The 27610-nt window shown below is 41.5% G+C and overlaps 1 protein-coding gene across 2 annotated transcripts in view; it reads left to right on the top strand.

Annotated features, from left to right (window-relative positions):
* Positions 1-27610, top strand: part of ADAMTS18 (ADAM metallopeptidase with thrombospondin type 1 motif 18) — a 119150-nt gene that overhangs the window by 54496 nt on the left and 37044 nt on the right. For both annotated transcript variants that reach the window (XM_036909322.2, XM_057492986.1), the window contains 9 exons: positions 1389-1582; positions 1824-1907; positions 3479-3638; positions 4962-5067; positions 6676-6813; positions 8658-8811; positions 15871-15966; positions 20019-20167; positions 25508-25680. In XM_036909322.2, the coding sequence (XP_036765217.2) occupies positions 1389-1582; positions 1824-1907; positions 3479-3638; positions 4962-5067; positions 6676-6813; positions 8658-8811; positions 15871-15966; positions 20019-20167; positions 25508-25680 (1254 nt within the window). The remainder of the gene's footprint in view (positions 1-1388; positions 1583-1823; positions 1908-3478; positions 3639-4961; positions 5068-6675; positions 6814-8657; positions 8812-15870; positions 15967-20018; positions 20168-25507; positions 25681-27610) is intronic.

Here is a 27610-nt window from a genome sequence, read left to right as displayed (position 1 = left end):
ACATATTGCTTTTTTAGTTTTAATTAAAATTAAATAAAATTAAAAATTCAGTTCCTCCAGTGGCATCAGTCACATTTCAAAGGCTCGGTAGCCACGAGTGGCACGGAAGTACTAAGGCAGACAGAGAAGCCAGGTGACAGTTCCACCCAGGGAGAAGCGGAACTTGTATCCACGAGCTGTTGGTCAGGGGCAAGGCTGGAAGACAGCGTTTCTGCCATTTTAATTGGTTTTGGGGTTTGGAGTGGTACTGAAATATCCTCTTTAAGGAACACCTATTTGGCATGGATTCATAATAACAGTGGTATGAATAATAGTAATGGTAGTCATAATGGCAACAATACATATTTGATATGAGATATCAAAGCTAATCTTTAGAGCAACTTATGATTGGTATATTGGGTATAATGTTCTGTTCATTGAAGAGAAAAGTGAAACTCAGGGCCACTCATCCAAGTGGCCACCTTGAGGTTTTATGTCTACCTCTAAGTGATTTGATCTTTTAATTTCACTCCGTGGAGAGCTAACTTCACTATTATGACAGCACTGCTTGTTAAAGTATTAAAATAATTCTATATTCGTAGTACATAGTTACTGCCCTGAGCTTCCCAAACATCCTTTTCCTTCCCAGCAACCCTTGGTCTTGTCACTCTCCATTAACTAAAGGGATTGTCCCTGGCCCAAAAGGCACTCGAAGACTATGGCCAGTATCCATTCTGTTAAGGTGGTGCCCACACCTTACCTGCTACAAAATATTTAATATAAGTTTCAATACCACCCCTGAATATGCTATTTCCCCAATAACTGAGTCAATATCATCAGGTCAGAGAATCCACTCATTTTGTGCCACTGACGTTTGTATTTGCTGAAACAAGCATATAAGACGTGGGGAGTGTTCTATAGAATGTATATTTCTAAATTTTATTTAGAATCCAGATTCAAAGGATCCAGATTATCATGAATCCAGATTCAAAGGATAATGTTTATTTCTAAAGTTTGTAGCAATAGAAAACAATGAGCTTTTGTTTTTAGGGATTTCCCATAAAAATGGGTTTTTCTTGAACTGTTCTATCAACTAGACTTGCAGTTTCTCTTTTACTCTTTTGAGTATTTTGAGTTACTGAGTCCCTTCCTTCCTTCCTTCCTTCCTACCTTCCTTCCTTCCGTCCATCCATCCTTCCTGCTGTCCTTCCAAACATCTATCAAATGACACTTCCTGGACCACAGCCTGGGTGCAAAGCCCCAGACCAGGCACTGAGGGCATCACTTAGCCACAGATTGGTGAAGTGTCGGTTTCACACTTTCTCCCCTCCCTTTGCTCAGATTGCTGTCGGCCTCTCCCAGATGCTCTCTACTCACACGGCTCCCAAATGCTCTTCTGCTCATTGTAGATGCCCCTAAGCCTCCCCCAGAGGACACCTATCTCAGGTTCGATGAATACGGGAGTGCGGGGCGGCCCAGAAGGTCAGCTGGGAAGTCACAAAAGGGCCTAAACGTGGAAACCCTTGTGGTAGCGGACAAGAAGATGGTGGAAAAGCACGGCAAGGCCAACGTCACCACGTACATTCTGACAGTCATGAACATGGTAAGGGGGGTTGTCAGGACTCCGGCCCTCCAAACAGTCAGGAATCAGAAACCTGCATGGATCGAAGAGCAGGTGCAACCATGTGATTTTATGGAAAGAAATCAAGTTTTGAGGAAATCGGCTTTATGTGCACATACATTTGGTAAACTTATAAATATGTAAGACTAATACCCACACACACACAGTGTTGGAAGTTTTCAGGTTTTATTTTATTTTTGTTTGATTTCAATTGTTCTACTAGGTTTCCAGCCTGTTTAAAGATGGGACCATTGGAAGTGATATAAACATTGTGTTGGTGAGCCTCATTCTTCTAGAACAAGAACCTGTAAGTGGCAAGCCTCATTTATCTCTTAATTCATTCTGTCATTCAGGGCACACTTTTTGAACACCTACTGTGTGCCGACCCATGTACTACTCATTTGGAATTCAAATTTGAAAATATGCCGACCCTATCCCCCAGGAAAATTCAATCAAATAGGGTTGTGTATTCAAGTAATTAAAACACCACAAAATAATCATTTGTATGTAAAAATAAGGAATATTTATGCATATATATATAGCGATATAAAATATTACATATGCAGGTATGCATATACAAATGTAAAATATAAATATTACATTATATATAAAAATATGAATATTTTGTTGGCTTCATAAGAAAGGTGCATTTAGGAATAGATTAACAGGCTAGCTGGGTTTTGAAAGCTGGATATGCTGGGTAATTGCAAGTAGATGCAAAAAGGCATTTCTAAAATATAACACAAAAAAGTCATCAGAAAATCCTTGTAGTAAAACATACTGTTCCCCAGCACCATCTTAGATGCTACAGAATATTAACAAGGAATCTCTAACTGCCCTTGAATTGATTACAATGAGGTGCAAAGTCAGGCATGGAGCAAAGTATAAAAACAGAACATAAAGGAGGTGTTAAATTTTGTGCCATTCTCTGCTTTGTTGTGTTTTGATGTTGAAACTCTTTTTTTGAGGTGAGGGTTACCAGTCAAATAGACTATTTTTTTAAGTCCCTGGTGGCTTTTCCTCCTTGTCTGTAACCCCAAGAGTGAATGTACAAAGCAGGGAGTCAGAGACAGGACAAAAACTGATCTAATTGCCAAGGTGTGTAGAGCTACAGGGGTTAGCGACTTGTCACGCTGTCTTTGGAACAGAAGGGTAGGAAGGGTGTGTGTTGTTTGGGAGATGCTTTTTTTGTCTTTGAACTACCACTTATACTTTGCCCAAGGACACTGAAGCCAGTGGCTTCCTAATTTACTGATACTTAAAGATCTTGCCTAAAAACCCTCAACTTGACCCAAGCAAATAGTTTTAAGCAACCATTTTGATAAGGATCTTTAGGGTGGTTCCTATCTTAACCCTTTAGAATTTTCTAACTCTTTCTCCACCCATTCAGTGAGCTTTCATTTTATTGATTGACTGGTCGATTGTAACCTGTGATGTGCCAAGTCCTTTGCTGGAAATTCTGATATAGGGGTATATATAGTCACTACCCTCCTCATGGTCTATTGAAGAAGGCACTGAACTTTATTACCACTAATTAATAATTACAGTCTGAAAGTTCTATTTTGTAAAGGTGGTACCAGCACGAGATGAACAAAAATGTTTCTGACTGATATCAGGTTATTTATTGTAGGAATAGATTTGGTCATAACCTACACTACTGAAACACTTGTAGTCACTTGAAATATTGTGAGCATTTACCTGAAATAGTTTTTAGTTTCTTTTTAACCAGTTTTCTCCAACCTTGGCTCAAGTGTTTTCCTCTACTGACCTTTCTCCCAAGAAACATGATGTTTCTGTGGTTGCCTGTACAAATGGAATGATTCAACATTCTCATCTGTATAACAAATTCACACTCTGATTTGTGTGGGTTTCCCATAGGGAGGATTATTGATCAACCACCACGCAGACCAGTCTCTGAATAGTTTTTGTCAGTGGCAGTCTGCCCTCACTGGCAAGAATGGCAAGAGGCATGACCATGCCATCTTACTCACGGGATTTGATATTTGTTCCTGGAAGAATGAACCGTGTGACACTCTAGGTATGGTATGAACAGATGCTCCAAGCACACCCATGTTAGCTGAAAGCACAGTATGGAAACCCTCTGGGGGTGTGGGTGTGGCCCTTACGATCCTTAGCAAGGAGACCTAGTATTTCAGTTGTGGAGTAACCTCATGGTACATGCTAGTGGATATCACGTTATTTAACAGAGGTCAGTGGGAAGTGGGGAGCCCACTTATTTTATTCTTTCTCTGTTTTTCTTTATTAATTCTATTGATAATCACTGAGCTATGAGATAAATTGTCTAGCTGGAAAGGTGCGATTTATTTGATAAGCATCCTGACTGTAGGACTGGATAGCTGAAGATAATTTGGTCTCTGTGGTACGTAAGTGTGCCACTAGGGAAGCAATGCCTCCTTTAGAAAGTCACCTGACCTCGGAAGAACTAGGCTCTCCTACACTTGTATAAGACAGTGAGTAAGGACTTTATCTTTTACATCTCCACTGTATTTTCTAGTATATTCCATTGCATATAGGAATTTGGGAGTTTTTTTTGATGAATTGATGATCATCTGGATCAGTGTTGATAATGATGGTGCCATCCATGATATATATCTTTATATTAGGTTTCACATATGATTTACATCATGGCAGCAAAGTGGGTATTATCTGTTCCCGACTGTGTATTTAATGCTAGCTGAATACATAGCCTTGCTCTACTGGTCATGTGGACCCCAAACTGGGAAAAAAAGATATTTAACCTTGTAATGTAGCTCAAGATAGAATTAAGGGCTAGAATGATTTTATACCTGCTCTTGGAAGGAAGTAGTTTTGGGGACAGGAGACTTTATCACATTATGGTGAAGAGGTGAAAAATGAATTTCATCTGTTAACATTGTTTTGGCCTGTCCATGTTATCTGCTTTGGAAAAAGATCAGGATGTGTGTTTTCTTACAACATATGCCTTGAGATCTGAGCCTAATAATATTAAGTGTGCATTTTGTATTGGTTTATCTATCATTTCAGCAGTTGCTCTGATTCAGATAATGAACATAGATAAAGCATGTTAATGTCCTGTGACTTACTATTCTATATGTAAAATGGGAGTCACATTACTTTAATTGACCTCATCATGTTGTTAAGAGCAGTTAATGACCATATCTTTGTAAAGCAAAGAAATATTAAATGCTACATTTATCTCTCTGGCCAGGACAGAAAACCATATACCTTTACTGTTCTGCAAAAAAAAATTAAATACATTAATCCATTAAACTAAAACTGTGCAGAACACCAGAGGACATAAATGATCAGGTATCTGTGTGTGTGCCCTGGGAACTAACATTTGAAACTGATCCCTCAATAGGGTTTGCCCCCATCAGTGGAATGTGCAGTAAATACCGAAGCTGTACCATCAACGAGGACACAGGACTTGGCCTGGCCTTCACCGTCGCTCATGAGTCAGGGCACAAGTAAGTGACCCTTGACTCACCATTTTCTATGAAAACTGGTTGCGCAATTTGTTGACCATTCCTTTAATGGTTACTATTGACCCAGGTAGAATAAATTCTGTGTAAAGCTTAGAAACAGTGCCCGATTGTAGGACAGGCTCAACAAAGGCCAGTCATTGATGGTGCTCATTTTTAAATGACAGCATTTAATAGCTACCCAGTATTATATTGTGTGCATCCAAGGACTGCAAGTTATCTAATGGATCCTGTGGTCTTTTAGGCATTTGTTTATTTTCTTCCATGTTTTGCTGCAGGGCAGACACTTATAGTTCATTTTACTAAGGAAATAATCATGGAGACATGGACATGCCCAGAATGTAAGAGCATGTTAATCGTTTAAAAACTTTAGATAAATATATTACATACATTCTTCTAGTTGGTATCATTGCATGTCTTTAATATTCTTTAAATTGGTATTAGTAAATCTTTCTATCATGAGAAAAGATCTAGAAATGAGGAATGAGAAACATAGGAGTAATAAGATAAATTCATTTTTTGAGACATATAATCTGGTATAGATACAATTCTACATTATTTGAACAATAACATCTACAATGGTGGAAGCACAGTGCTTTACAAAAAAGACTATTTCAAAGGCCAAGCTCTTTGAGTTTAGGAATGAGTTTAGGAATGTTTGTGTGTGTTTCTTGTATTCAGCATTTATACTGAATGCTCATTATCAGAGCATCCAATTAATTTCTGACTTAAAAATAAAAGCAAATATCCATTCTGAAACTGTAAGTTATATTTTGATATTTTGGTGTCTTTTAAGAACTAAATTTATTATCTTCAGAAAATATACATCAGTGTCACATTTATTCTATCAGACAGATTTAGAAATCATTTAGGTATGATGCACATGACTTATAGGGAGTAAACCACCTAAAATTATTTTTACTCTGTAACTACTAGAACCTTCTATGGTGAAATGGGACAAATTAAAGTTTTCTCATAGAATTCATTCAAAAGAAGTCATTTGTATGCCTTCTACATGTAGGGTCAACCATTACTTTTTAAAGATGGTTATGATTATAAAGGGGTTTAATTATAGTCAGAGCTTGTGATTTCAGCTAAGAAATGGATCATCATTAAAAAGTTTATTTGTCACATTGGCATTATACCCGAACAAGTCCATAAACAACTTATAATCAGCTTCTCTCAGTACCTGCTTCCTACTCACTCTGAACTTCCTTACCATAGTTAGACAAATAGTGGCAAGAAAAAAATTTTGCTATTTGAAATAAAAGAATTTCACTATCCCATCATTTTAGGTAAGCCTAGAAATCTTGATCAAAATTTCCTCACCCTCAAAATATGTAGCAGGTGTAACATTCTTTGATTTTGTGGCCAAGACACAGTATACCAGAGCCCTTTAGCCTTCTTTAGAATTTTCTAAATGAATTTTTACAATATTATATACTTACTTGTTTTTCTCTTTCTCTGTTCCTATAATTTTGATAACTCTGTCTCTTACTTGGGTTTGTTGATTCCTAATGCATCTTTTCTTCTGGTTGAAATTTGGAAAATGGGTTCACAGGAAGGCTTTCTGTTTTCTTCATTCTGTTTCAGCTTTGGCATGATTCACGATGGAGAAGGTAATCCCTGCCGGAAGGCTGAAGGCAATATCATGTCTCCCACTCTGACGGGAAACAATGGGGTGTTCTCGTGGTCTTCATGCAGCCGGCAGTACCTCAAGAAATTCCTTAGGTAACACAGGGCAAGCCGGGAGTGCTCCCATTTGGAGGGTGACAGTGGACGGCCAATAGATGTGAAAACAAATACTGAGTGGATTGATGATCATGATCATGATCATGATCGTGATAGTGATATATATTGTCTTCATTGTTGTTGAAAAAGCACTCTGAAGGTCTAATACTATGCTAACTGCTATCACCTATTGCCTCATTAAATCGTCACAGCAACCCTGTTATTATCCTCATTCTAGAGTTGAGGAAGTTGAGCCTTAGGAAGGTTAATGTGTTCCTTAAAGTCCTGCAGCTGGTAAGGTGTAGATGTAAGATTTACATGTAGGTTTGTGATGGCTCCAAGATCTGTGCTTATAACTGCCTCTCTTCCTTGGCCTCCAGAGCTCGCTAGACAAATCATCTTTTTATTGTGACTAATTATTTTAATCTGATTGATGAATTTGGTCATAAGAATATTCAAAATGCTAAAATGGTGGGTATGTTTTATAATCAATGGAGTGTTACTTTGATTAGCTATTTTGTTTGAAATGGCCAAGAGCTAGCTCAATGTCCAGAAGACATCCAAAGAGAATAGTAGCTTTCACTATGTTGACTCACAAGAACACATCTAATCCCACGCCCCTTTGACCAAATGTCAGGGAAACTAACCAAGTTTCCTCGACAATTGACATTATTGATACTCTTTTTAACCTGTACTACTGCATATTTCTTGCAAACATTTAGAGAATAAGCAATACACATAGGCACATCTGATGACATACAAAGATGTCTAACCAAATGATGTCCCAAAAGGATAGTAAAAAATTGACAAACCTTTTGCTAATAAATTTTGTCATGCAGATTTTCTCATTAGTTTTAAATTTGTGACTTAGCGCTTGAAATTATCTTTTCCATCTCATGTGAGACCACAATCAATAAATATTATAAATCAAGGTCAACTTAATATAGGTTGAGTTTCCATCATTAATATGATACAGTTAAAAGTTTTTGGATGACGGTAATAACAGCAGCTAACTTTGGGTGCTTGCTCTGCTTGTTAAGCACGTTGCATTTTCTTATTTGATGTGTTACAACTCTTTTGGAAGTCACTGTCAGCAATGAGATGCACAAGAGTTGGCTCTGGCTGTGTGGTTGACCAGGACCCCCATCTGACTCCAAAATCACACTTAATCACCATGCTTTTTGCCTCTTATTGATATCACAGTTTAATCATTTAAGTAAATGGAGATACAGTGCTTTCCAAGAGCAACCATGCCATCAAGACTGATTTTTTTTCCTGAACATATCCCAGTTAAACATATCTCAGGGAAGTTGTTCTGCCTTATGTATCATTTCTCCTGATTTCTTTCAAAAATCTCATTCATTGTTTTGCTTGTAAAGATTATTTGAGGTAAAGTGCATCTTTGACCACTGCCCCATTATCTGTAAAAACTACAGGATGACTTTCAACTCCATGAAGGTAGGTACTGTGTCTGTCTAGTTTATTTTGTCCCTTTGGTGCTTAGCCTAGTGATCCACACAGAGCAGGCACTAAATAAAAATTTATTGGATATTGCTAAATGAGACTAGGAGGGATTTTCAGATATGCTGACCTCTGCCACCTCCTTCACTTAGATATCTGTAACCTCCAGTACCACATACAGCCCTTCGTGGCTGTGTAAATTCCATCTTCTTAGGCAACACAACACTCCTCTTTGGATGGCATACATTTTAACTTTAAACATACACCTATTTCTTTAGCCATGGTATATTTTTCTTCGCATGAATGCATTCAGAGGTGTATTGTCTTGAGTGGAAAGATGGCAGATAACACATCCTTATGAATGACCATGTTTGTCACTACAGCACACCTCAGGCTGGGTGTCTGGTGGATGAGCCCAAGCAAACAGGACAGTATAAATATCCGGACAAACTGCCGGGACAGATTTATGATGCTGACACACAGTGCAAGTGGCAATTTGGAGCAAAAGCCAAGTTATGCAGCCTTGGGTTTGTGAAGGTACGTTTGCTTGGGATTTCAAACTTACATTAAGATTCTGCAATATGTCTGTGTACCTAACAGAAGTATAAACATTTGGTTTGCTAAGGCCAAGGGTTAGAGTCTGGGTTATCTCTAACATGTCAGTTGTTTGGCTTGATAATTAAGTGACACTTTTACTGTCAGTGAATTATCCAGGCTTATCCCCCATAGGCCATGCCTGGTTTAAATACCATCTGACTGTATCCTTAGGAGAAATTTCTCCCTCTGTAGATGAAGATTTTATCTCAAGTAATAAATCTGAGTACAATAGCTTTTACCTGCTTCTCATCACTCTTTCTGTTGCTATTGTGTTCATATTCCCTTTTAATGTGGTGCATTTAAAATCACCACTGCCTCAGTACATACATATGCTTTCTATAGTCTATGAAAAGAGTTGTTGATAGCCAACTTTTTCTGGGGGGATATCTTAGTAAGGTTTTTGTGTCAAGTTTTACATTCAATATTGTGAGAAAGACTGATGGGAAAAAGCAAACACCCAGCATGTAGAAATGGAAAAAAACATTGTTACAGTTGCTCAAGAACTTCATCGGTGACAACCTCAACATCACTAAAAAAGTAGAATCATTCTTAAGTTGGTTTTTTTCCTAGTATCCAAAGAGCAACATGGAAATCCTAGGTATCTTGATACAGGGAAGTTTCAGGAAGTTTTATTGTTCTTTTTCCCTCCTCACTTCCTCCTCTTCCTCTTTCAACTCTTCCTCCTTCTCATTACCACTACCAGCACCATTATTTCTGTCACCTCCACCATTGCCACCAGCACCTCCTCCCCCATCATCTCCACCGTCACCAACAGTACCTGTTCTACCATCACCTCCATCATGACCAACAGCACCTCCTCCCCCATCACCATTTTTTACCAGGAACTCAGAGAATACATTTAATTTGCCCAAAGCCACAAAACTTTTAAATGGTGGAACCTACACAGAATGTCTCACCCACGTTGATGTTAGGCTTCCTTCTTTCCATTAGTGAATACTGGTGTTTCCTAAGCTTCAGTCATTAATGGTTACCTTTATTAGTTGTGCTTTATCTCTGTAGTATTACTCACTTATTGTTTTTCTGTAAATCAACTCACTTAAAGAAATAGAAGTTTAGTGCTAAGAAACAATAGCCATCAAATCACAGGTTTGATATGAGATTATATATTTATCTAATGCAATTTAAATGTAAAATGGTTAGGAAAGTTTATTCGTATACTATCCACCTTTTTTTGGGGTGTCTTCCATGGTACATGGACCTTACTTTGGCAAATGTTGGTGGACCATATGTATAAATTAATAAATTTACACTGTTTCTAATTGCCTGTTAAATTGATGCATTTGGCAGACGTAAGTAGCCATTCACATTGTTGAAAAAATTTGCTAACTTGACCTCCTGTTTCCTTCATTCTTAAGGATTTACTAGCTTACCCATTCATTAATCAAAGATTTATTAGCACTTATTATGCAAGTGCACAATGGTAATGGGTTTGATTTTCTTTAGAAATATACAGGAAGTTTCTAAAGTCACTATCATCCCCCCAGGATCATACATTCAATGAACATTTGTGGGGTGACCTGTTCTGTGTCAGTAGGCAGGGCTTACACAACCATTCATAAATTATAGGTCTTTTTCTAGAAGTACACCATATTTTTGAAAGACAGCATCTCAGTGTGATGGGCTTCCCTGGGAAGTGGAGCAAAGGCAGATGGAAATTCTAGACAAGAAGACTGAGTACAATGAGAAAAGGCACATAGATAGGAATGCCTGGGGAGGAGGCAGGGTTTGCTTATGAGAAAGTTGTTTAAGACGATGGTGAGGTAGGTGGAGAAGGCAGCATTGGCTGGTGGATCCTGAGCAGGGAGTATTTTTCCCTGCAGCCGAGGGGGAAAAAGAACCTACTTGAAGTTTGAACCATGGCCATACCTCTGAGGATCATAAATAGTGGCCTGCTGGGCCCTGAGCAGAAGGGGTTTCCAAGACCACCAAAATCCCCTGTTGATCCTGCGGGTCTGAACAGTTCAGCCCACATCAGCAACACAGGAAAAGGATGTGCGCTTTCATTGTCCTATCATTACTCTCCCCTTCTAACCATTTCCCCACTCCTATTTTTTTTTCCTCTATGCCTCCCCAAAGGCAGTTTTGCTAATAGTTAAAAGCACACACACATACACACAGAGGAAAAAAAGAGGAATTCTCAAAGTGTGCTCTTGAGCCAGTAGATCAGTAGATACAGTCTGTCGGCATCACCTGGAACTTGCTAGAAATACAAATGCTCAGGTCTCATCCCAGGCTTAAAGAATAAGGAACTCTGGAGGTAGGAGCTGGCGATCTACGTTTGCTTCTGAGCTCTAGGTGATTCTGGCGCATACTCGAGGTTGAGAGCTGCTGATTTGGACGGTCTTCAATTTTAAACACACACCCTCCGGCCTTTGGAGTTGATAGACCCCGGGCTTAAAACCTTATTCCCCCACTCCCGAGAACCCTGGGCAAATGACCCAGCCTCTCAGGTTTGTGTCTGGTCTGTAAGGTGAGGGTAATGATAGATCTTCCCCGGGGACTGTGAGGAGTAATCTCGTGGGCAGGTGCGCCGGGCTTGCTGACTGCTCTCTCCCTGTACCCTCCGCATCCCCTTCACGCTGCTCTTCTCTCCATGGCTTCCTTGCAGGCACCTGGATCTGACTGCTTTTCATCACTTGTCCTGTCTTCCCTCCTCTCCCTACCTCAAGGTTTCTGTCTGCAGTATGTCAAGCTCGACCTCTCTTCCCTTTCAAAGTGTTCGAGAGAATGAGTTGTTAATGTGGCTAATGGTTCCACGGTATTTGGACAGACCTGAGGAAGGATCACCTCCATAGCTGTTGGACAGAACACACATTTGATTATTATGCACTTAGTAAGTGCCACTGACTCAGGGAGGGAGTCCATGCTGTTTGCCAGAAGCCTCAGGCACTGGGAGAGGCTCTGACCAAAGCTTCCAGTGCTGGTTGTTGAAGTGAGACATGAGCAACCTCTGTTCCATGCTTCAGTAGCCTGCAGTCACTGTCGCAAAGCAGAAACCCAGTAAGTGTTCATGGGTAGGTGCACCAAGGGGGTTTGAGGCAGACTAGGGATTATGGGGGAAGTATTTGAATTCTAGTAAATGTTTTCAGGCCCATCATTTCCTTTTTAGGGACATTTCCTTTGAAGGACAAGGCATGCCAACTGTAGTAGGATAGGCATGTGTTTCTTCTTTCAAGAATTTGACATCATAACAAGGGAAGGGAGTCCAAAGATACAAACTTCCAGTTGTAAAAATAAATAAGCCATGGGCATGTAATTTAAAGTATGCTTACTATAGTTAATCACACTGTATTGCACATCTGAAGGTTGCTGAGGGAGTAGATCTTCAAAGTCTTTATCTCAAGAAAAAATATTTGTAAGTATGTCTGATGGTGGATGTTAACTAGCCTTATTGTGGCGCTCATTTCCCAATATACACAAATATCAAATCATTGTGTTCTACACCTGAAACTAATGTAATGTTATAAGTCAATTATACCTCAATAAAAAATAATTGCATAAAAGAACTTGACATTGGAATAAAAGAAGGAAGAATAAAGAGAACTTCCTGGTATCTAAATCACACCTATTTTGCAATCTACTAAATTTGTAAATCTACTGCTTAACTTTCAACTTCTATTCACTGTCCCCACAGACATACGTCCCAACTATATTGATGTCCTTGGGTATTTTGCAAGCATTCCCTGCTTTCATATCTACCAGCCTTTGCATATTTGCTTCCTGTCCTAGAAAGCTGCATGGCCACCCAATGCTACTCGTGCTTCTATGTTGTTAAAGACTCAGCTCAAGTGCCACCTCCTTTTCTCCCCAAGGAGATTTAAGCATTCCTTTCTCTGAATACCATTCTCCACCTTATCATCACCACTATAAACTTGTGCTACTGTAACTGTCTGTGTACATCTTTTGCCTCAGTAGCTGGGGTTCCTACAGTGCCTAGCATGCACCTGACATGTTAGCAGGTGCTCAGTAATTACTTTCTGGGTTTACAATGATAACCAAAGCTAGCATTTTTTTAGCACGCTCATTTTCATAAAGTAGGGGATTTTGCCTCTGTCCCCTTCTCATCCCTCCTCACAGAAGCAGGAGTGGCTCATCTGGGAGGAAGAGAGGCGTCAAAGATGACTCCAGGATTTGGGGCTTGAGCACCTAGCGGTATGCAGGTTTCATGAAGTGAGCTGGAGGAGGCTAAACATGCAACATGTTTTGGGGGACAGCTGGGGCATTTTGTTTTGGATGTATTAAGTTTGAGATGCTTTATAGACTTTGGTTTGCAAAGACCAGTAGCACTTAACATGTCAGGCTTCACCTGAAGGGGCACCTGTCCTTTAGAATACAGTCAGAGAACATGGCCCACCAAACGGAACAGCACACACGTGGGGCCTCCTTCCTTAAAAATCGCATCTAGGCAGCATGAGACCTCGGCGTCTCTGTGGTTATTTCTTCTTCCCTTAAATTATGACTTATGTCTAGGAAATTATAGATAAAGACAAGTTAGTGGAATATGCTGGAAGAAAAGAGGAAAGAACAGGCGAAAAAGGGCAAAGCCCTGTTGCTGTCTCCTCTGAAAGGGAGCTCTCTCAGAGGGCTCTCCTGGTCGCCAAACCATAGAGTTGGCTATAATTATGTCTGACTTCTGTTCTCACCACAGGAGAAATAACATGTTTGCAGAGACCATCCTAGTTCGCCCTGGAATCGCTGTGTCCTTGTGCTTTGCTTTATTTTCCTGGGCTTCTCTGGCTGCCCTGCTCCTTAGCTCTGGGCTAGCCATGAGCTGTGGAATCTGGGCTCCTCTGCCTTGGTCTGCCCTACAGCCATTCTGGTGGCTGCCACCTCGGCCCTGGGTGCGGGTGATGGCTGTCCCCTGGCCGCACGAAGGAAAACAGTTTAATTCTGAAAGGCTTTTGGAACTGCGGCTTTGTTTCAGCGGTTCCTCACGTTCCTCCCTTTTGATGCAGACTGTCTTTTTTCCACACTAAGTTGTTCTCCTCGGACCTGGGTGACACAAATCCCTCGGACCAGGGTGACACAATATGGGGGCTCACAGAGTTGGTGACCCTGTGCCACTTTCTTGGAAGGCTGCCTTATACTTCCAGTGTCTGTGGCAGGTCCATGTCCACAGGGCACATTTCCATACGGTATGTAGGAGCTGTTTTGAGATTCACAACTTGTGTGTGTGTGGCACACGTCTGCGGCCAGTGACGGTGATGGTGTCTTCAGGCAATGTCCTAATATTCTTGCATTCTTTTTTGGTCTTAAGGATTTTGTGGTCTCCAAGACCAGATGCACTGCCCACCTCTCTGGTTTCCCTGTGTTTTCTTTTCTCAGCCCCATGGAAAAGTTTATTGGGAAATATTTCTAAGCATGTTCTTGCCATATTTCCCAGCCATGAAATCTACATTAACTGGAAAGCTTGGGGAATTGGGTGCCTGGGAATTGAATTTTCAGAGTGACCACAGAAAGTATTTTGTTTCTTCCTTGATGGTTCATATTTTCCCCAAATGTGTGTGTCCACATACATGTTCAGTAAATAGAAGGTGGCAAGCAAAATGGAATCACTTTGACATTTCTTGGTTTTGACATTCCCTTAATGACGTGATCCTGAGTAGGCAGTGCAGCTGTTTGAGCTGGAAGGAGTCTGGTTCCGTCCCTGTCCTTTAGAGAGAGGCGGCAGAGGCCTGGGGAAGCTGACAGCTGCCCGACATCCGTGCACAGCCCATCCAGGTCCAGAGCAGTGGCGAAGGGCCTGGCCTGTAGAATCAGACCAGTGTGAGTCCTGCCTCTGCCCTTACCAGCTGTGTGACTTGACAGCTTTGAAAGTGTCAGTAGCTTGCTCTGCACCCTCGTCTACATGCGTTTACATGCATTTACATTAGTTTAGTGCCTGGTGTTAGGAAGAGGATTCGTTTCCTATGGCTGCAGTAATAAATGTCCACAGATTTAGTGACTTAAAACCACACAGTGCTACTTTCTTTCTATTGTAGAGGTTGCCACCTGAAGTGAGCCTCACGGAGCTGGCAGCAGGTGTCAGCAGGGCTGTGCCCCTTCTGGGACCTCTAGCAGAGCAGCCCTTTTCTCGCCTTCTCCAGCGCCTGGAAGCACCTGCATCCCAGAGCTCATTCCTTCCTCTGCCTTCTCAGCCCTCGACATCCCCCACGCCCCGGTCCTCACACCGTCATCTCTCTGAGTCTCTTCTGTTTTCCTCTTCCCTCTTTAAGGACTCTGTGATTACCTTGAGCCCATCTGGAAAACTTAAGGTCATTTCCCCATCTCAAGCTCAGCTCATGAGCAGCCTTAATTCTATCTGCATCTTTAATTCTCCTTTGCCTATTACCTCCCATAGTCACCCGTTCCGGGGGTTAGGACGTGGTTATTTTGGGGGGCCATTTATTCTGCAGTATAGCCTAGCAGGAAAGCTAAATTATTTCATAGGTCTAGTGTGAGAATTCAGCTGTCATAATGCCTAAAAATTACTATAAAGACAAGGAAGATAACGATGAGCATTTGTACCATTCAGCCTTGAAAACAGCCCTGGAAAGGCAAGTGCTTATTTTACCACGATTTCACAGGTGAGGAGACGGCACTTAAGAAACTTGTGTGCCATGTCCATAGAATGTGCAACCTGGAATTCCAGGACAAGAGTTGCATCAGATTTGCTCCGGCCCAGTCTCGGCCTGTTTTGCTTCACTGGTGGTTCGGGTTATTAGAGACCAGGTCTCCTCGTTTTAAGCCAAATGGTCTCTAAACTGACTATGATTGCCTCGCGGTCATTACCAAGCACACATGAATACCTGAGCAGCATGGAACCATTGCTGGAACATAGCCCTGGTTGCTCTTCTCCTGCCAGCTTCACTTGCCCCTACTTCCCAGATAAGGTCTCGATTCGGCCACCTTAGAATATAATACTGTGCACAAAAGCTTTGGGCATTTTCATTTTTATTGTCTCACCCCCAACCTCACCAGCTTCTTCTCTCCTTTCAGGACATCTGCAAGTCACTCTGGTGCCACCGAGTGGGCCACAGGTGTGAGACCAAGTTTATGCCTGCGGCGGAAGGGACCGCGTGTGGCTTGAGTATGGTAAACTGCATACGTGGTAGTTTGTGAGTTCTAGAAACTTGCTAAAGCATAGAACACCAACTGCTTGTGCTCTGACCTCAGAATGGAGTGCCTTGGCTGCCCGCATTTTTCGGACTTCTCCTTAAATGAACCAGCATTATTTAGCAGCAATTAGAAAAATGCTCATATAACACAGTTGGCTCAATTGGTTAAGAAGGTTTTTCTTTCCTTTTCGCCTTTGTTTTCTATTTTTTGATGCAGGCTTGGGTCAAAAAAATTCTATTTCCATGAATGGGTAGGTTTTATTGCATAATGTTTGCCTTTTAAACTTGATTCAGTATAGAACAACCTCAGGGAACAGATGTCCCCTTTAGTAGCAAAGACAGGACTGTCCCTCGAGGGCCTCTACTACTCACAGGACCTGTCATGGATCTTCTGACATGCCCAGTCACTTAGAGTGACTCCTAGGCTAAGCCTCATTTCCATCTAGGTTGTATGTGAAAGTACTTTTTGCTAGCAGGTATCTTCAATCCCTTAAGAACCCTTTCCAATATGGAAGACTATAACTTGGGAGATGTCTGTGTTATGAATCCAGAACTCTCATATATTAGTTTCCATTTTTCTTCCCCTTTCCCAGTAGAGTCTGGAGGGAAAGGTGCCCTTGAGGTACCAGCAGATGATCCAGATTTGAGGCGTCCCTTTGAAAGACTGTGATCCGGCAGCTGTGAATGGCGAGAGAATATGAGATGCCAGGTGTTTCAATCTCTGCTTTTGGCTGTCTCGAGGCAGCACAAGCCTGTCTAGAGGAACTGGCCGTTTAAAGCAAATTCAGTACCAGAGTAATTTATTGACTAATTAGATATCAGGGACAGGAAGCTCTGGGGGTACAGAGATAAATAAAACTAAAATTTTATCTCCTCAAGAACTCACTTCCGGTGGGGAAACCTGCACAGAAGCCAATAACTCTTTCTTTTTAAACACATCTTGTTTAAACACAGTTACTATTAAGACCCAAATGAATAAGAAATGAAATCTTGGCTTGGGATTAGGTGTGCAGTTAAAATAAACTACGGGGTGTGGGTGTGCAAAGGTGGATGTTGGGATTTGAATTGTAGCTCTTCAGTTGGACAAGAGAGAGACTTTCAGTGGGAGATTAATGGTAGACGCGGAGACATGGACACACGAGAGTAAATGGGTGTTCAGAGAATGCTTCCCACATTTAAGTCATTTGCTCAACATCTCTTAAAAGATTTGCAATTTTTAACTCTCTTTTATTTTAGAAATTGAGGCATTATGAACAGTTTTTTAATCAAATGTACCTCTTAGGAAAAGTCCCAGGAAGGATTTTCATTGCACATGTACATAGGAGTGTTTTAGCTGCCAAGATACAAAACAGTAAATTAATTAAATAATTGAGAATATACGTACTACTCAAACCATTTTATTTGAAGCACCACAATGTAGAACTTGAAACCTGAGGATTAATGGGTATTTGTTTTTTCATTAAGACAGCAATGGTATTAAATATGAGAGGGATGTGTAAGAAAAGATGGAGATAATAAATGAGGAATGAGTGCTAGGGTCTGTTTGTTACATAAATACACCACGGATGAAAATGGGAGTGAAAATTCTCCTGGGTTAGACTTCAGTTAACGTAACAAGAGACAAATCAAGCCAGAAGTTAGAAAACGGATGCCCTAATATCATTCCCCCAACCTCATTCTTAAAACACCAGACTACAGTTACATATTCTTGGGAAAGCCCTCCACGGAAGGTCACCCTCAGTAGAAAGCATTTCTGATAAGTACCATCCATCAACACTCCAGAGTAGTTATTACCTCATTCACATACATATGGGTCTCTGAGTCTTCCTTCACTCAGAGGTATAATTGGCTGGTTGCTAGACTGTGAGCTCTGCGAGGCCAGGGCTGTGTATTCCTCATGCTCTATCTTCAGTGCGTGGCCGAGTAATAGCTATGCCATCTTTTGTTCATTTCTTCATAACTGGAACCCACCTGAGTCCTTCCCTTTGTTTCTCCAGTCCTTAGTTCTTCCGTGGTAACTAACGCCCATGTTCAGTGAACATGTGAGGATATAAAAGCCACATTTTTTAATGTAGACTACGTGTGCAAGGGCAGAAAAATCTGGGTTTGCTACCTGTCATAGGAGGTATTTGCCTAACTCATGGCCATTCAGTTTGAAACAAGCAGCAGTGCTAGAAATATATATGTGAACAGATTGATAAAATTATATGTGTATATATTTTATATTTGCCTTTTATATACACATGTGGCTCATGCATGTATGTGTATATTCCTGATTCTATACTGATTGAAAAAGCCAGAGGAGATGATCTGCCAGCACCCTAACCCAGTACAGGGCGAGCACTGAAATAAAAGAGAGTCAAATTAATTGAAGTGCTGGAACAGATCTAAAAACGGTATTTCTAACAAAGGGCATTGGCTTCGAGTTAAGATACATTGTTGAGCAATTGGCCTCTGAGATGAGAAGTGTATGTTTCCTGCTTAGAAGCTCTGGCTACAGAATTTAAATCCAGTCTTAGTTGTGTAGCTACTGGGGTTGCTGTGTGACTCCGAGAAAGTTAGTATTTCTTTGCTAAATTCCTGTCGTCCAGAGAACTTATTAACTCCGAAGGCCTAGCTGCTTTGGGAGGATTGCATTAGATATTGCATCTCCCACCCCTGGCCTCCCTGCCTGCACCATTTGGGGCACATTGGAAGCAACTGAACAATCGGTAGCTGCTTCCGTTGCTATTGGCTCTTGTTATTTTTTCTCAGCCACAGAACCCACCCAGGAGAGTGGAGAATTCCTGGTAGGGAAGATTCAGATTCATGCCTCTGGTGAACAAAATCCTCCGAAAACCAATTGCTTTTCCCCCAAAAGCTCTCAGCTATGATATGATTTCATGCAAACTCTGAAACAGCCATTAATCCAAGGGAAAGAGACATTTAAATAGAAGTAATGAGCACATGGCAAGAATTTGAAGAAAGGAAGCCGTGTGTTGACCCAGACACAGTGCTCTGACTAGCAACACAATAAACAGCCATGGAGCCAAACGCACCGCAGGGGGGAAGCAAAGATTTGAAAGCCCAACAACCTCCCCATGATTCTGTGACTGCACCCCCACCCCTCCCCAGAACCTGGCACCATTGAAACCCCAGCCCTTTGGATCTCATTGCTGAGGCTTTTAGGAAAGTGTGCTGTTAGGCGAAGTCATGCAGAACTTGCTCATAATCAAAGCATCACGGGAAAAAAAATCCACTGTCAGAGGCTGATGTGACCCCCCCCGCCAAGGACAGAGATGACCAGCAAAGCCAGGGACGTAGTCCAAGGGTCCACTAAAATGGAAAGGGTAACGCAGGAAACAGCTCTCCGCCCGGCTGGAGCTCATCGCTGGCAAATGAAAGCCCTCGGGCTCACTCAGGGGGCTCAAAGTTATCGGAGGGGAGGGTCAGAAGTAGGGACCCTTCCTACAAAGGTCAAAGGGTGTTATCTGAAAGCACAGTTTGTGGACAGTGGAAGCCATTCAGTTTCCTAAGAACTGTTCAATAAGGGTGGTTTGGAATAAACAAAAATGTATGCATGATTGCATCTGTGTTTATGACGAGATAGTCATGCACAGTGATAAATTCTGTGTTACTGTCTTAAGACCCTCAGGTTCTCCCTGAGCGAACGATCCTAGTTGTTCTGTGAGCAGCGCTGTGCATCAGCGGTGGGGGCCCTGCCATCCTGTTGACGCGCTGACTCCCTTGGCTGTTGGGTGGAATCTTATCTGAACATTTCACCTCGACAGCTCACAAGGCATATAATACTCAGCCTGCTGGTGGCAGGTGCTCTTTCTGTCTGGACGTCAGCCTTTCCAAATGCATGCAGAAAACTCGGTGTCACCGGGTGTTCATAAAGCACAGCCGGCTGGGAAAGGCATCAAGGTGCACGGCCTTCTCCCGTGGGCCAGCAGACCCGCTGTCCCTGTTAATGTGCAGGTGTTTGTACCTCCTTGCCCTTTCCCAGGTGGACTCTGACAGGAAACGTGTCACACGCTCTCTTCACAGTGGTGTCGGCAAGGCCAGTGTGTAAAGTTTGGGGAGCGCGGGCCCCGGCCTGTCCACGGCCAGTGGTCCGCCTGGTCCAAGTGGTCCGAGTGTTCCCGAACTTGTGGCGGAGGAGTCAAGTACCAGGAGAGACACTGCAACGACCCCAAGTAAGGCTCCGACAGGAAGTCAGCCTTCATAAGGCATTGACCTTCAGCCGGCAGTATGCTTTTTGTAGTTTGCTTATATGCTTTTTAAGTGCGACGTTCCTCCCTCTGGTTAATAGCCATCAACTGGATGTTAGTGTTTGTCTGTTAAAGGCCCTATGCACTGCGGGGAGGCAGGTGGGCAGCAAGCTAAAATCAGCCAAGGAGTTAGTCTGTGTGTGAAGATGACGATCGAGGGCTCAAATAATAAATAGCCTGAGCTATTTCCTGTGTCTAAGTTAGAGCTGGGCGGTCACACCGCTAAATACCTGCGAGAATGTAGAACACCAAAGCTTGGCAGGTAGACGTGTGTGTGTCTCAAATGCATGAACTAGGGGAAAGCGGGTTGGTTTCTGCCTTGCGGGCATGTACATCAACACGTGTTGACAGATTGGCCTGACTTTTCAAGAGAAATCAGAAATCCAAAAAAATGTGTGTGAAACTTCACAATTTAAAAAATATTGACAATGAGTTCTGTTTTCTTTAAACCCATCAAAATTCTGTGAGCATAATAGAAACATGTATGGATTGCAACTGGCATGTGCTCACCTCTGGGCACCCTCTGGTCGTGTCAGGCTGGGATGCTGAGCTGCATTTTGTGCTCAGTGAAAATGCAGGTGGTTCCATGTTCCTGTTACCCGCTCTAATTCCCACATGAAATACATGGGAGATGTATATTTCCTGATGGGCATGTGATGCAAAAAGAACCCAGGTTTGGAAGATAGAAAGATCTGACTCGAAATCCTGGGTCTGCCACTTCGTGACTGGATTGCTTTGGGAAGTCACTTGAACTCTGATCTTGGGTTTATGTATAAAATAGAGATAAACATGCCCACCTCCGAAATTGTGCAGGGATTAGAAATTGTGTCTGTAGAATTCCTGACATGCTGGGACCATCCAGCAGGTATTCAGCAAAAGGGCTGGTTGCCTTTCCTCATCTTCGTCATCTGCTTTCCAGGAGAACAGGGTACCAGAGGGTCAGCCCTCCGAAGCCATGGGGGAGGGCTGACCAATGAAATGGGACTTTGGAGAATGTGCCAGAATGAGAAAATTGTGACAGGTCCTTGGAAAATAGAGGATTTGATTTCACAACACTGTCTGAGTGGTGGCTTAGCATGGAGGGTAAGAACACAGACTCTTGACCCCAAGAACCTGGATTGGCCTCCCTTCCAACTCTTGTCTAGTTGTGTGGCCACAAGACAACCTGCCCTCCCTGCTCTAGATTCCACTTTTATAAAAGCGGGATAATGATAGTGCCCACATAGACTGAGCTAATATTCGTGAAGTGCTTTTTAAAAGTACCTGGCATGTTGTAAGCATTGTGTAAATGTTTGGTAGATTGAGAATTAAAATAGGGAATGCAACTGGGAAAAAAGAAAATTTTTAAAGAGACAAATGGTGCTTACTTTGTCTGAGTGAGCCGGCCGAGGATGGATCGAATGGCCGGCTTGTTCCAAGGTACAGACTCTTGTCTGTACAAGGGAAGGTCGGGAGATACTTGGACTGGGGTTTTTAGGTGCTCTTTGGAATGTGCCAGCCTAATCTAGGATTTCATGGCTGACAATTCTGTTATGGGGGTTTGTCCTGGGCATGGCAGCATGCTCAGCGGGCAACTTTACTCTTCACCCACTAGATGCCAGCAGGCTGACTCTTCTTCCCCTATAAGCCTCCAAGTTATGGGAATGGGGTAAAGCCATCCCTGGCGGAAACTCACAGGTCTTTTCAGGTCCAGGAACTAGTTATAATCGTAGAGAGGCTTGTGATGCATTTACAACTTAAACCAGATTTCTAAAACCACCCTCTTCATACTTTGAATGTAGCCCATGTCTTGGATGGAATTGTTAAAACCATTATATTACTTTTCATCTTTGCAACATATTTCATGGATCTGGTTTTTATACAGCACAACATTTTACAATCTCAATATATTCCCAAGAAAGAAATAGATTACCTAATATAATAGCTCTGCTGGTAAAGTCCATGAATGATGCCCCTGAGATTTAAATTAAAACCTCTCTCCTATCTGTGGGATTGAGAAATTTCATTGTAATAGGGCACTCTTCATGGAAATATCATATTGTAGTATGAGAGATGCCTAATATAAAAGAATCAATCAGTAATGCAGTTCCACTTGGTGGCATTTTTATCATTTTGAACAAGATTAAGGCTGATCAGGATACTGTTTAATTGTGCACAAAGTCACAAATAAAACAAGGTAATGGTCAGTTTCCTACGACAAATGAATTAGTGTTCTCTGTTCTTATTTCACTTGGTTACAGTAGTTTTTCTTTTTTCTTTCCCTATTTCAAGTTACTAATTTCTTGTTTCAGTTTAAACATTTGGTCTGCTCACATCATTCAGCCTAATTATTTTCACTTTCTCATGTGAAAAGCAGTACAAGCTTTTTATTTCACATAATGATGGTTTTCCCAGGACATACTTTGTTTCATACAAAATGAATTATTCCTGGCTGATTCATGGATTTATCAAATTTTTCAGCTGAGAAATAGTTTAAAGGTTATCTGGTTGTTCTGGAATAACCAGTACCAGGAACATTAGGCCCGTCTTTTTCTCACGTCCACAGAAGACATTTTTTAATTGATCAAAGCCCTGTTTTTTACTGAGCCCTACTGTGCCTTAGGAACCATCTCAAAACACTTCTCCAGGCATTTGCAGCCGGTTGTCTGATCCAGTTATTTTACAAATGGTGACCAGTGGAGGGAGGGCCTCATTCAGAGCAGCCACCCTTGGCCAGATCACCAAGCTGTTAATGGTCCAGTCAGACCAAGAGCCCACAGTCTTAATCCCTTGACATTTTTTTCTGGCTCTCTTTTCGATCATTACACTGTAAGAGGGTCGAGTAAAATTCCTATAAACTCTGCTTAAGAAAATCCATAGCAAAAATTAATATAGCGAAAATTAAACATGCTAAGGCATTCTGGAAATTTCCTAAAATGCCAGTCTATCTGAGAAAGAACAATATGCCCCTAGAGTAATAGCTCCAGAATAATAATTAAATCTCTGCCCATTTTCTAACCAGTAATTTTCAGTCTCAACTGATTATCTAAGTCACCAAGTGTGCTTAAGAAAACTCCAATTTCTGGATCTTCCCCATCATACATTCTTCCTGATAAAGTCTGTGGAAGGGCTCACAAGTGAATGAGTCTATTTTTTTCAAACAGAGCCCCCCAAGTGATTCTAATGATCAGCCAGACAGCCAAAGTTACAACTAGTTGTAGTCAAGTCTTAATAAATTATATGGGTATACTTTACAGTCATCTAATATAAGGACAAAATCATGTGCCTAGATATATGTTTTCTGACTTCATATTTTTGTTTTTAATCTTATTACACCAAGGGATGTCATGGCAGAATTTTCCGTTAATTGATCCTAACACTCTTCTTTTAAGCTGCGGAAAAATGTATTGAAGGATGTGATGGAAAAGTCCAAATTCTTGCCAGTCATTAAAAATAGAAAACATTTGAAAATAGTTATAATTTATTTGGCTGACTCTGCACTAAGCTCTTTATAAACATCTCAGTTAGTCATCACAATGGCCCCTGCAACAAGAGGTTAAATAAAATTGCCAAAAGATAAGCTGGGAAGTGACAGAGACTGTTAGATCTAGATCCTCATGATAAAGGCCAACTCCCTAACCATTGTCTACTTGCGTCCTTTGGGTGCTAGCCAGTTCTGCCTCAGTTGCAGTCAGGCAGAACAGAGTCAGAGAACGGGGCAGGCCCGCAGGGGTGAGGGTTAATGCTGCTGTCTCTTTCTAGCTATGCGACCTCCATTCAGCAAGTTTTATGAGCTTTACAACCACTTTACACTCCACCTGAATAATGAGGGGATGGCTCTCTGAGTTTTGAGGTCTTTTCCAGGCTACAGCTTCTGAGTTGGAAAAGTAACACATTGGTCTTCTTTGATTTTATTTGAATTTGTATGGTCTGAATGAAGGTTATTTGTAAAATCCCAGACAGAAAGTTTTAAACCAAGAAAAGTTTCAAATATGCCTTGTAAAGATGACCAAGAATGGTAAGACAATCATATGGCCCCTTAAGGTTTTTCTAAATGCTTGTTAGATAATTATTTTGAAAGTCTTTAGGGATTTGACCCAGCACAATGGCTGCTGAGTGTTTAAGTAGTTGCTCCAGAATGTTTTGAAAGAGCAAAACAGTCTCATTCTGGCGGTGTGCACTTTCCATTTCTGTTGGATTCATTTTAGCCAACAGTTGCAGGAGGATTTGGTGAAATATGCTAAAGCAATCCAGGGGTGTTTTATCACATTCTTGTGCTTCCTAAAGAGACAAGGAATTTTAATCACATACATTCATTAACCTGGAGCCATCTTTGCACGTTACCCATTTGCATTGAGCTTTAGTATGAGAAGACCCATAGTTGGGGTTTTAACCTTTAGAGGAAACTACCAAAAAGTGAGAATGAGAAGAAACAATCACTTTGTGCCTGGAGTAAGCTGGATAAGACGTTGTTGGTCATTTTCAGTTTGGTTTATGCTCCTTTTTTCTTTATTTTGCTTTCTGGCTTTTCTGCCTCCCAAGATCTTAAAGAGCTTGCCGTTAAATCGTAATTATTTATGTCCTAATGGGATTCCCTAATCTAGAAATCCATTCCTCACTGTGTTTGGCAGAAGAGGGGTGGGCCACCCGCAAAGTTAAAAAGGGTTATGCAGATGAGAACAAGGGAGATTTTCCTTGGAGTTTAAAACCAGTTAGAATAAAACACACATGAATCAGACCATAAACAAAATATCAGCTCACTAACTGACAGAGCTAAATTGGAGAACATGGCAGATCAGACTTCTTGCTCACAATTACAGGGCATGTGTGTTTGTGGGTGTAGCACACAAGCACACACCTACATCAGTAAGAACATTTTAGTGTGTTTACAAATTTCCCCAACACGTGAAGCGATATGATGAGGATCAAGAGTACGCTTTCATCAGTCTTTAAGAAAATTGCCAGAATGTAAAAATTGGATCAGAAATGGCAAAAGAGTTTGATCTAACATGGCAATTCCAACTGACGAGCAGTGGTAGTGGCCAACTGAGGGTTATGTTGAGAAAAGGAAAAAAAAGAAAAAGAAAAAAAAAATCCCTGGTTGATTAGTTATGTCTGCCACAGATATAAGAAGGGACCTGGCAGGTTGTGTGCATCATATTTCCATTCTTGTAATAGACTGTATGCACCGCATACACTGTGACGGTGCTCATCCTATATTATTGCCTGTGACTAACAGCAAGCCCTTCAATTGCTATCATTAAAGTTCTTTGATTTTATTTTTAGGCCTCAGTATGGCGGCAAGTTCTGTCCGGGTTCTAGCCGTATATATCAACTGTGCAATATTAACCCTTGTAATGAAAATAGCTTGGATTTTCGAGCCCAGCAGTGTGCAGAATACAACAGCAAACCTTTCCGTGGATGGTTCTACCAGTGGAAACCCTATACAAAAGTGGAAGGTAATTTGGTCTCTGTGAATCTCAAACAAATATGTCCCCATGTGGACAGTAATGTGAATGAACAACACAGGAGAAACTGCTGCCTACAGAAAAGAGTTTCAGTGTTTATCCAGACCTGTCTTGACCCAGTTTTTCATTCGGTTCCATAGCTTTTGCTTATTTTTCCCTACAATGCCTCTCATCTCCCATTTCTGGAAGCCAAGTTCGTGTGTTTGGAATGTACTTATGTTTCTAAAACTACCTTTGACATTTCAGCAACTAAGTCTCCCAGGGATGTTAATTGAAATTCGTATGAATTGTCCAGACCAAAAACTCGTGAAACCGTGTAAGTCCCGTAGAGACACTGTATTCTGTAACTGACACATTGGATGATTACAGGCATGGAGAGACTTATTTTCAGAGGGTACACACGCACCCCCATGAATAAAAAAATGTCTCTATACTAGGTTCTTAGTACTTATTATAACTTAAAGGTATGGCTTGTATTTTTGAAATTTAAATGAAACTTTTTTATGTTAACTAAGTCTCACAGCACTTGTTCTGGTTATACACATGTTCTATTCCCTTTGCAGGATGCACTACCACCTAGTTGTTTTCTGTCCCTTCTTTTCCATTCACTTGCTTTATCAAAACTCACGCATCTTCCCTTGAAAAAGGGAGAAGTGTGAATCCCACCCGCACATGGGCAGCCTGGGGAGGAGACTAAAGTTAATGGCAATTCATGAGAAATAAGGCTGAGGGCTGTTTCTGTGCAGAAGCTCAGGATGAACCCCCATGATCAGTGGCCATAAAGGAGCCAGTGTGATTAAGGACAATGTAGGACAAGTGGCCCCTCCAAATCCGACGGGAGGTAGTGCCGCTTCGCTCAATACCAGACCAGTTGTGGCGGGAGCACGGACTTGGTTCAAAGTCATGACTGTTAGTCGCACAGGCGAAGGCAGACTTGAAAATTCTGACCTCGGGAGGAAGTGCAACGTATGCTGTATCACATCCCATTGTTGATATATCCAGTGCTTCTAACTGCATTGAGATAATATGTATAATTTTTTTTATAAATGAATTTTAAATATTTTTTTAAAAAGCAATACTTCATAGTGTGCCTCTTTCTTGCTTTATGGAACAAACGGGTACCTGCGATGCCAGCTTGTCTCAGGGTACTTTCTTTCTCTCTTAGACTTTGATGAGAAAGCAGGGAACGCTTTCATTTTTTTAAAAGCTGAATTCCCCAATAGAATAATCTGGAAACTTAACCAAAGGAGAGAGAAAAGAGACTAGTTACCCACAGAAATTCAGAGAGCATGAATACAAAGGGATTTAGATTTATTTGAAATTACTTCAGAGAACAGAATTAATTCCAGGGCTAAGAACTTCCTCGCCAGTATTGTCTCCTCTGGAGAGACTTTCCTTGCCAGCCTACCCAAAATATCCTTCCTTCATGTCATTCCCAGAACCTCTGGCATGCTGTGTTCTTCACAGCTCTTATCAGTGCATGAATTTATATTGTTGAGTCATTTATTCATTATCTTTCTCCCCACAAGAATTTAGGTTCCTCTGGGACGAACCCTTTGCCCATCTGGCGTCTGTTTGTACCTCTAGCATCTAAGAACTTGGCACATATGGATACATTTTGGAATGAATATATCCGTATCAACTGTCCATACTAGAAGTGTGTTCTCATCCTGAGTAGATCACTAGAGGCATTGTACTGGGGACTGGGTTCATTGTCTAGGAAAGACACCACACAACAGGTTCCACTGGGCTCTTGGATAGAATGGATGCAGGTGCTTTCAGTCCCGACGTTTGAAGATTTCTGTCCTTGGTCTTATGCTCCTGTCATCGCATGGTCCTCACATGTGGCTCTGTCTCCAAGGCTCAGGCATCCCTCCTGTCACTTCCCCTTCTGTTCTTCGCCTTGTCTTCTTGGATATTC

Source organism: Manis pentadactyla, chromosome 15 (genome assembly GCF_030020395.1).
Source record: "Manis pentadactyla isolate mManPen7 chromosome 15, mManPen7.hap1, whole genome shotgun sequence".
NCBI classification, from domain to species: domain Eukaryota; kingdom Metazoa; phylum Chordata; class Mammalia; order Pholidota; family Manidae; genus Manis; species Manis pentadactyla.
Note: the sequence above shows the minus strand (reverse complement) of the source record. Positions and strands in the feature narration are given on the sequence as shown.